Source organism: Nesoenas mayeri, assembly GCF_963082525.1.
Source record: "Nesoenas mayeri genome assembly, chromosome: 1".
Lineage (NCBI taxonomy): Eukaryota > Metazoa > Chordata > Aves > Columbiformes > Columbidae > Nesoenas > Nesoenas mayeri.
The window spans coordinates 58,933,164-58,943,084 of record NC_137541.1 but is presented as its reverse complement, the minus strand read 5'-3'; the positions used below and the strand labels follow the sequence as shown (position 1 = coordinate 58,943,084).

Here is a 9,921-nt window from a genome sequence, read left to right as displayed (position 1 = left end):
CTACATGCTTCAGGCATTCATAAAGTCTCACCAAAGCATTGCTGGCAGTGTTTGACATGGTGTTCATTCATTGCATAAATCACCTGTTTCACACCCTTGCATCTCAAACTTGGGTGCCCTCTGGTCAGTACCACTGTGTTGAACTGGCTCAAATCCTGTTTTCAAGTTCCTCTGTAACCACAGGAGTGAAGACTACCTCCATGCTCCCCTGGGGAATCTGATGACGAGTACAGGGTGGCATCACATCTGGTTCTTCCCCCGAGCCCTTTCCTATACCCCACTGGAATTATCCTGGGACACACCACATTAAGAAAGAAGCAATCAAAAAAAGGTGCAAAGAATATTCCAAATGTTTATTATGTATTAAAAATACCGCAAATAAGCCATACAGTTCATTTCACAGTAACCTAAACAACATTGTTCAAGAACTTGAGAAGTCAACAAAGAACAGTGCAGTTCCAACAGTGACAACAGTTACCTTAAAGACATGGGTCCCTCTTTCTTTGCCAGCAATTCTTTCCTGTTTACAGTGGGAACACCACTAGATATGGTTCAGTATCATATTTACCCCTTTTCACCTGTGCTGTTCCCACATGCACTCCACTTCTGGGAGGCACTATTTCTAGGAATTCTTCTTCTACCATAGCCACGGATGTGGTTGGTGCAGGCTGAGGTGAACGTGATGCCCACAACCTATTTCCAACGTATCCGTGTGCCAACCCCTCTACCAAATCCTGGATAAAGTCCAAAAGTAAACTTGAAAAGGAGGGATATTAGAAATCCTTTCCAAAAAGACAGAAAAACAAGAAAGCTCCATGAGGAAGTGGCTTTTAAATAAACCTCTAGAGAATTATGACACTTCTTCCTCAATCTCAACCAGTTCCTAGAAGGATCCTTTGCTACCAATGCCCCAGGCAGGCACCCAGTCACAACAATGGTGACAAGAATCAGGCACCAAGTCCTGAATACGTAACAATAGTTCAGGTCACTGTCAGCTGTGTGAAAACTTGGAAATGTGTACACCTTAGAAGCAATTCTGCTGATTTCATGGTGACTTTCCCCCTTCTGTGTTTTTGAGTGTACTATTATCGTTAGCATGCTTGCTATACATGGAACACGAGAGGTGCAATTTTAGTCCTTCTCTTTCCTCATTGAAACTCATTATCATTTTTACAGAAAATCCTGTATCACAGAAAAACTCTGCCTTTCCAGGAAAGACAAAGCCTCATCATGTAAACAGTCCAAAAATATGACAAAAATATTACTGTACCTCTTTAAACTAGTCCTATCTTTCAGAAGTCCCTTTTAAGCACTAATTTGCTGCACCAGCAGCTGATGATGCTGGGAAATACACCTATGGTCACAACGAAGCAATCTCGCCCGCCATGTGGTGGAACATCCCTCAGGTCTTCACCCAAGCAATGCCACTTACCTCAACCTTGCCTTCGGGGGTTCAGCTAAACCCTTGTTAGCTCCTTGGTACAAGTGAAGGACTCAGAGAAATATACTACAGCTCAACTGACACCTGGTAAACTGACCACCCGGCTGAGTCCCAAACTGCAGAAACAGATGAGTTGCTTCAAACCTGGCCCACACTGAAGTTTACCGGTCTAAACAGTTCAAGGTAGGGGTGTAGTTTTGTTCATTTGTTTCTTAAACCAAAACACCCCAGTAAAATTCTCAGTGTGTACAGCAGTATGCTTTTTGTACCAGAACAGCTGTAGCCCTTCTCTGTGGGATATCTAGCGTCGTAGTGTGAAACACCTTCATGCCATTAAATGCGTGCCCATGCTAACGAGGCCGTAGTGCCTTAGTTACACCACTACAGTTACAGCGGTACAATGTTATAGAGATGAGCCCTTAGAGACTCAACCCTCAACTGTACTCATGTTTTCTTAAAACAAAATTTAAAAAAGAAAATTACACAAAAGAGAAATAAAGGAAATAAGCAGAACTGTTTCTATTATTAAAGTATTCTTATTCTCTTTGGAGGTATCAAATTGCTTTTTAAAAGAGTAAAAAACTGGGCATACAAAAGCTATTCTCCTTAATCCATTACTTGCAGAAGGAGCACCACTGCCTAAACTTTTTCATGTATTTTTTCTACTTTCACAAACAACCTTTCCAGATCATTCCTCAGGTCATCTATTGAGCTTTTCACAGACTCCAAGTTGTTCTCATTATTTTCAATTTTCACTGAGTAGGCGACTAAACTATCCACTGCAGTTCTTATCATTTTCAAATCAGAATCGACCTGGCTTACAGAAGATCTCAGTTCATCTACAGAGCCTTCCACAGAAGAAAATTTTTCAAGATAGCCTTGAGAATGTGCTTGACCTGTCTGAAGGTTTCCTTGATCCAATAAAGTACTAATTTGCTTCTGGACATCCTGAAGAGCACCGGAGGATGGCAGGTCACTGATGCTTCTCCTCAAGTTTTCCACATCATTGTACAGGGAGGTCTGTGATTCACCAAGATTTTTCAGAACATCTGTGACTGAATTTACGTCCACATCTGAGACCCCCTGAAGAGCAGTGATGCTTTGTTCTAGGGTACTGAGCTTATTCTCGTATTCTGCCTCCTTCAAAAGGAAAGACTGCAACTTTTCACTGTTTTGCGCACCAACAGAAGTCAGAGACTCCAGGCTGTCTTCTATGTGCCTCAGTCGAGACTCCAGTCCCTCACTGTCCTTGCCGAAAGTTTCTAATGCTTTTCTGAAGAGTTCATTGTCTTCCCATTTGGTGAGGTCAGCTTTAACTTGCTGTAAATCTTCATCGAGTCTTTTAATGTCACCAGGGAGCTGCATAATAGAATCCTCGGCTCTCAGAACTTTCTCTTGTAAAGCTTTTAATGAAAGGTGTTCAGTGTCTGCAGCCTCTTTGAATTTCTCATGTTCTTGTTTGAGATTGACTAGTTCCTTCACTTCAGTATACACATCAGACTCCATGGAGTCTATTGTACTCTTCAAGGTCTCTATGTCCTTTTCTTTGGTTTTCATGGATGCTTGCACCTCACCAAGAGCATCTTTTAGCACCTTAATTTCGTGTTTATACACATCTGCCTCTTCTAGTGAATCAATCTTTACTTTCATATTGTTGATTTCATCTTGGCTCCTTTGCTGGACTTCAGTGAACACAGCAATGTTATCATTTATAGACTTGGTTAGCTCTGTTAGTCTCTCTTCCACCGTGTTTTCTAGAGATGTGAAGTCTCGTTCCCTTGCATCCTTCACCATGTGGATGCCGTCAGACAAGTCTTTCAAAATTTCATTTTGCAGCTTCTGAAGCACTTCACTGATCCGGTTTATTTCACTCTCCCCTTGTTTAACAGCCTTCTCAGTAACCTCCTGCTTCTGCTGAGCAATTTTCATCAAGGATTCAAATTCTCCAAATGTGGCCTGAAGGGAACGCACCTGAAACAGAAATCCACACGGTTAATGATTCTGATTTCATCCTTACCTATATCTTTACCCTTTGTGTCTAAAAGATCCTTATGGCCCTTGTTACCATATGAAATGATCACCTTGTGATCCTTCATGCTCCCTAGGTGACCCTATGGCATATAAATACGGGAGGCACAAAAAGTCCAGCATCTAGAGCCTTATAGCTCTACAGATACACAAATCTTCTGCTGAAAGTCCTTGGCCTCACTGACCTGCCGCAAATGATCCAGGATATCTGTGGCAGTGAAAATCAAACTCACTTCTCCAGAGTTTGCATCCAGAACCCTGAGCCATCCCTCCCCTATACAACTGCTGGTTCCATGGGCCGTAAGGGAGGAAAAAAACAAAACAAAGCAAAAAAAAAGACCCCGAAACACCAAACTGAAGAACATCTGACATCAGCTTCTGAATACAGAAAAGCTGGAATTAGACTTTAGCAGGCAATCAGACCCTAGGCCAATTCCTGAACATGAAAGAAGATTTAAAGTAGACAAGAAAGAGCAACAAGGAGAATTAGAGATAAAGGGGAGCTAGGAATGGCTGGGGAATGGGGACAGTAATTGTGACATTTTGTTGCTCCTAGATACCAATGGAGACACAGATTTTTCTTGTTAACTATTTTTTAAGATTAAAAAAAACAACAACAAAAACCACAGAAGGGCTTGAACGTTCTAAATACTTAGTACCTCTTTATTCACACACATGCATACACCAACACGCTCTTAGTGAACAGGGGCACGTGTATGGATGGAGCCAGAACACAACGCCAGGGCAGCTGCCAAGGGGACTGACCTGTCTCTGTCTCAGGTTAATACTCACAGAAAGTTGTTGCCACTGGATCGGGTATGCTATTAAGCTTCCCAATTACAAAAACTACAGTTGGTTTTAGTAGCAACAACAGGGAAAAGGTCAAGGGGTGAGTGGCCGCCACATTCATTTACCGTCACATTTAAAAGTACGATCCAGGCACACCAATGGGGAAGCAAACAGTACTTTGAGGCCAAGCAGAGTATCAGTCTCAAGACCGTGGAGAAACCTCTTTGTGTGTGGGTGTGTTGTACTTTTTTAAACTTTGTAAAGCAATGTAAGAACTCCCACTGGCTGCAATGGGAATCCATCGCGTAGGAAACACCTCAAGGCTTCGGCAGGATGGCGAGCGCTGAGTAATGCATGTTCCCTTGCCTCACGCTACTCCCTGTGTCCGAGGGGTACATTAATCAGTCCTGCCACATGGGCTGCCACGTTTACTGATTAGATACACAGCTGGAGGGGTGGTTTTATTTTAAAAATAGAAGTATATTTTATACGGTCTTAGAAAGAAATATACAGAGCTTGTATTTTTTTCTCTTTAACTGAAATAGGCTCCAGCAGTTCCCAGTCAGGTTCTGAACCTAGAAGTTATTTTCAGAAGACCTAACAGACTTACTAATTAGAAATTAAGTTATTCATAATGCATTTTTGCAACACTAAATCCCTGGCCAAATCCTCCTCGGTTTTCATGGAAGTCTACACTGTGTAAGGACTGTAGAGTCTGGCCACAAGACTTGCCCTTGCTTCAACAGATCCCTGCAGTTTGAAGAATACCTACAAAGAAGACTTCTTTTTCCCCTCTCTTCTGTAGGAAGTTTTGTAATGACTCTACATTCCCAATACATGTATTCTGCAGTGCTTACACACAAAACTGGAAATGAGCTGGGGGTGAAGGAGAAGCAGGTAATACTGCGACACGTGTCACAGCAGGGCACCAGCCATTACACTGACTTATCAACCACATTTTCATTACATTTTAGCTGTCATTCATTCTGATTTTTTTTCAAGTAGAGAGCTTTTTCTGTATCACTATGAATGGACTTCAGAAATCTAGAAGGAGGGTAAAGGAAAGTCCTCCTCCCCCTCTTATGACAGATTTTCTTTGACACATTCCAACCAAATCACCAAAATCCTATTTGCAATTTAACTCTCTTCAATTGTTAGTCTAAGAAAAGGCATCAGAAATGGCCAGAAGAACTCTCCAGAAGGCCAGGAGGTCTCTGCTGCTGTACGTCTGACCGAGATGGATCCCACCCATCTGCAAGTGGAAGGACTTTATACCTGCTCCTCCACCACATTTGCCCAATGCTTATAGTGTCACTTGATGCTATTCTCCTATATTTCCAGCTGGACCAGTCACTTAAAGATAAGCAAGCTCTGACATAACAAAATGGACTGGGGTCTTCAAATCAGACCAGTTTCTAATTTGATCTGTCCTAACCAAGAGCCACTGGGGCCCAAAGTAAACACCTTGCAGAAGAGGAGTAAAACTCACAACTTCAAAGTAGTAGTTCACATTCACTACACAGTTGGTTTGTGTGTGCACCTACATCTGAGTTTGCCTGTTTGGTGTTCATGGCTGGTAAGACTTGAAACTATAGCCCTTGAAAGGTTTAACACCATAAATAGGAGAGAAAAATATGTCTATAGCTAGCAACTATATCTTCTCTAACTGGTTATACGATGCTGTGTTTAAACACCTAAAGATCTTGGCCCCTCTGAGAACTGTGCTGTATTAGAGACTAAACTTCCACATCATTTCCTTTCTCCTCCCACTGCTGATGTGTAAAGCAGATGAGTTTATATAACGCTTACTCCTGACAGGAGCTCTCTGCAGTAAAAGACAGAAGGAGAAAACCAGTTCCACACAGCAGCCTGTGCTGACGACACTTCAAAAGTGCAATGCAGGACCCTGCGATTTTGTGAAATGAAATATGGCACAGTCTCCCCTCCCTCCAGTACATCCTTCTGTAAAGGCAACGCCAAGTCACAGCAAGCAAAGCTTTCAAGTGTTACATCGAAACTCTCTGTGATCTCTTTCCCCCCACCTTTACTTCTTGCACTATTCTATGTATAACATCAGCTGTCTGAGGCACACAGGCAAAGTTTCAGTTCTCTTTGAAACCAACTATTTATAAACTTTTGTTACATACCTGAATCCTAGAATATACAACATATACCTATGATTTTCTGCATTGATACAGAGACAGGAGGCAGAAAGTTGTACCCATTCCTGTGCCTGGAAAGGCTTATATATTGCACATACATCTGGGTTCTACACTCACGTATTGTAATCTTACGTCCTGTATGCCCTGACGTTGCATTTTATTCCTTCTTGCAAAGACTCTGTAAAAATGCCTTAAAAACTAGGGAAAAACAACCACTCTTGCTAGTTCAAATCATGGCCTGGGAATCAGAGCCTAAAAAACACAGGATTTAAAATGAGCTTCAGAAACAACACTATAGCCCTGAATTTTACAGCCCTTTCCTGGCCTCATGCGAGTTTTCCTTTTCCTGCTTGTCATAAGGGAAAGGAAACAGTGAGACTGACCCTACAAACTCCATGTGTGCAGGCTACCGTGCTTCCCAGCAGCCAGCAGCCAGAGGATCTCTGCCAGCACATGTCCCCCCACCCTGTCCCCCCATTCTGTCCCACTGCCGCCGGCCCGGGGCCCGAGCTCGCAGGGAACATGGGGAATCTGCATGGCTTGCTGTGCAGAAAGCAGTCAAGCTGAGACAAGAATTTCCTTTCCTTTGATCTGACTCAGTCACAACTCTACACACTGCTTTACAACCGATTTACCTACTCCCTAGACTGGAGCTTGGTTAGACCTTGATGATGTGCCTTCACGTACGCCATTTTTTTAAGGTTTTAGGCACCCTAAGGCATATCCAGATGCACAGTGACACTAGTGAAATTCTTGCTAGGGGGCTAGTAAGGCCTGAGTGAAAAAAAATAGGAGAGAAATGAGCATTTATTCCGCTTCACTTGAGCCACACCCTTTGCAAACTACTTCACAGCCCTTCCTGGTCCTGCACTGCCATGGACACCAAGAGTCCAGTTTGCTCAACCAGAGGCAGTGGCAGACACACAGAAGGCAAGTTATGGCAGGAGCAGTGTTTCTGGCAAGGCCTCTGCTGCTCGGTGAAGCTGGCACAGGTTTTGTTTCCTGGAGCATGCAGGGACGTCGAGGCAGGATCCTGCCACATCTGACCATGCTGCCACACCTGGATGTGCACACCTGCCCGCTCGACGCAGCGACAAAGAGCTGCCCATCGGCCACACCCGGCTTTCCATGATTTGCGAGGATCCAAGATATAAAATTACAGCCAGCAGGCCCTCGAAGCTGCAGGTCTGCGCTGCTGCCAACACGTAAGTGTGCTGGCTGCATTATATAAAATGGCTTCACGCCCGAGCCCTGGAAGCACAGGCTGGGCCAGGAGCCGGCTGCGGTCGCCACTGCGGGCTGTCCCGGGGGCCGCCCGCCCGCCGCGGGGTCCCGCCCCCGGCCCGGCCCCGCTCTGCGCTGCTGCCGGAGATTGCTCGCTTTACCGAGGCCACGTTTGCAGGCGCTGGGAATAACTGCGGCCCAGACTCTTTTTTTTTCCCCTCTAAAGCCATGAAAGCATCTTTACAGAGAGAGCACGGAGGGGGAGAGGCGGAGCGGCAGGGTAACGGGACACGTTCGCCTTCCCGCAAGCCGGGTTACCCGAGCGCTGCCCTCGGCTGAACCGCCGCCCAGTGCCCATTCCTGCAGGGGCGGCTGCCGCCCCGCGCCCCGCCGAGCAACACCGAGCGCCCCGACGGTCCCCGCGCCCCAGCCCGCCCTCTGCCAGCGCCGCCACCGCCGAGCGGCCCCGCGGGACACCCTGCCCGCCCCCCGACAGTGCCCGGCGCCGCACTACCTTCTGCACCACAGTGTCCAGGGTGGCGGCCAGCTCCTGCCGCTGCCGCTCGGAGGCCTCCCTCTCCCGGGCGCTCCGCCCGACCTCCTCCCGCAGCTGCCGCACGTACCAGCCGGCGGGCAGCGCGGCGCCCAGCACCACCGCGGCGCCCAGCAGAAGCGCCCAGCCGCGGCGGGGGCCAGCGCCGGAGCGGCCCCCTCCGCCCCCCGAGGCGGCCCTGCCGCCCCGGCCGTGCCCCCCCGCCGGCTTCTTCGCCGCCGGCTCCTCAGCGCCGCTGGGCTGCGCGCCCCGCTCGTTGGCGGCGGCGGCGGGCGGGCTGCCCCCCTTTGGGCCCCGGTGCTTGGCGGCCGACATGGCGGGACGCCGCCGCCGTCGTGCGCGAAGCGGGAGCGGGCGAGAGAGGGAGGGATGAAGGGAGGGAGGGATGGATGAAGGGAGGGAAGGCGGGGGAGCCGGCCCGGGCAGCGCCACGCTCCCCGCCCCGCCCCGGCCCCCGCCCCGGGGAGTCGCCACGCACACGGGGACGGACGCAGTCCCTCCCGGGGAGAGCCGCCACGCAGGCGGGCTCGACGCCGTCCCGACGGCGGCAACGGGACGGGGGAGCGGCGGGCAGGGCGAAGGAGCAGCCCCCGGCCAGCCCCGGGGTGACAGACCCTGTCCCGACCTCGGCCGCGCCTGTCCGGAGGTCTCACTCAGCGCGGGGTGCGCTGGGCATTCCCCCCGCAGCCCCCCGGTGTCCCCAAGCCCAGCTCCGGCGCGCTGCCGCTTTTTAGTCTTGCGTGTAGTTTTGGTGGCAGAGCGCGGCAGGCTCCTGCCTCATACAGCTGCTATTTTGCTTGAGTGTGATTTTGGCTGATAGGATCACAGTAAGCTCCGAGAGCAAAGCACAAGGAAAAAGTTGTTCTCTCCATGTGCATCTCCCAGTTTCTTGTGCCCCTAGAGCAGAGACTTGGCATCGGGCTGGTCTCTCAGGCACGCAACAGCTGCAGGAGTGATTCTAGCCCGACTCAAACTCTCGTGGGTTTCACGGACTGCTTTTGTCTGAGTGTGCACTCGGTGGAGGCTGGGAGTTCAACACCAAAATTCCTGGCGAAGCCTTTGTGCTCCAAGTACGCTCTTTTTCCTCACCACATTGGCATAAACCTGCTGCATTCATCACCCTAGTCCAGGATAGGAAAGGCTGAGCAGGCTGTCCCCTGCATCCCTGGATCCAGAACACAGACCCGCCATTTGGTCCTCTTCATGCTCTCAGTTCTTCTCTTGCTAGTAAGGAGGCAAATTAGAGGGAGGTGGGAGCTGAGTGATTTGGATGTGCCAGCAAGAAGGGGAGAGCAGGGAAGGAGAGAGCAAGGCAGAGCAAAGGGTTAAGGCACTGGTGGAGAAAATAGTCTGCTGTGCATTGAATTAGTTAAAGGTTGTATCAGCGGGCGGGAAAAATGCATCTGATCATGTAATAGACCATCCTTACACAGGGAAACTGAGTGGCCTTGAAGTTGCAATTTTAGGGCTTTGGTAACAGAGGGCTGGGGAGCGGATGCTCTTCTACATGGTGGGAAGGGGAGAAGAACATGCTCTACACCTGTGTTTGGGTAGAAGGGAGGTATCATATGGGATTAACTTTAAAACTTTTTTGGAAAATCCTTTAAATATTCCAGGAACACAAAGAGCTGCTTAAACCCATTTCATAAACCACGCAGTTGTATCTTATATTGTTATGAGATATATCATATACAGGCCCCTTCTACTGTCTGCCTACTGCTTTG

General features: G+C 48.2%; 1 protein-coding gene across 1 annotated transcript; it reads right to left on the bottom strand.

Annotated features, from left to right (window-relative positions):
* Positions 1-345: 345 nt before the first annotated feature.
* On the bottom strand, positions 346-8,539 carry CKAP4 (cytoskeleton associated protein 4). Its single transcript, XM_080363901.1, has 2 exons — positions 8,159-8,539; positions 346-3,412 (listed from the first exon to the last, which is right to left on the bottom strand). The coding sequence occupies exons 1-2, from the start codon at positions 8,510-8,512 to the stop codon at positions 2,081-2,083; spliced, it is 1,686 nt and encodes a 561-aa protein (XP_080220027.1). The 5' UTR covers positions 8,513-8,539; the 3' UTR covers positions 346-2,080.
* Positions 8,540-9,921: the final 1,382 nt, after the last annotated feature.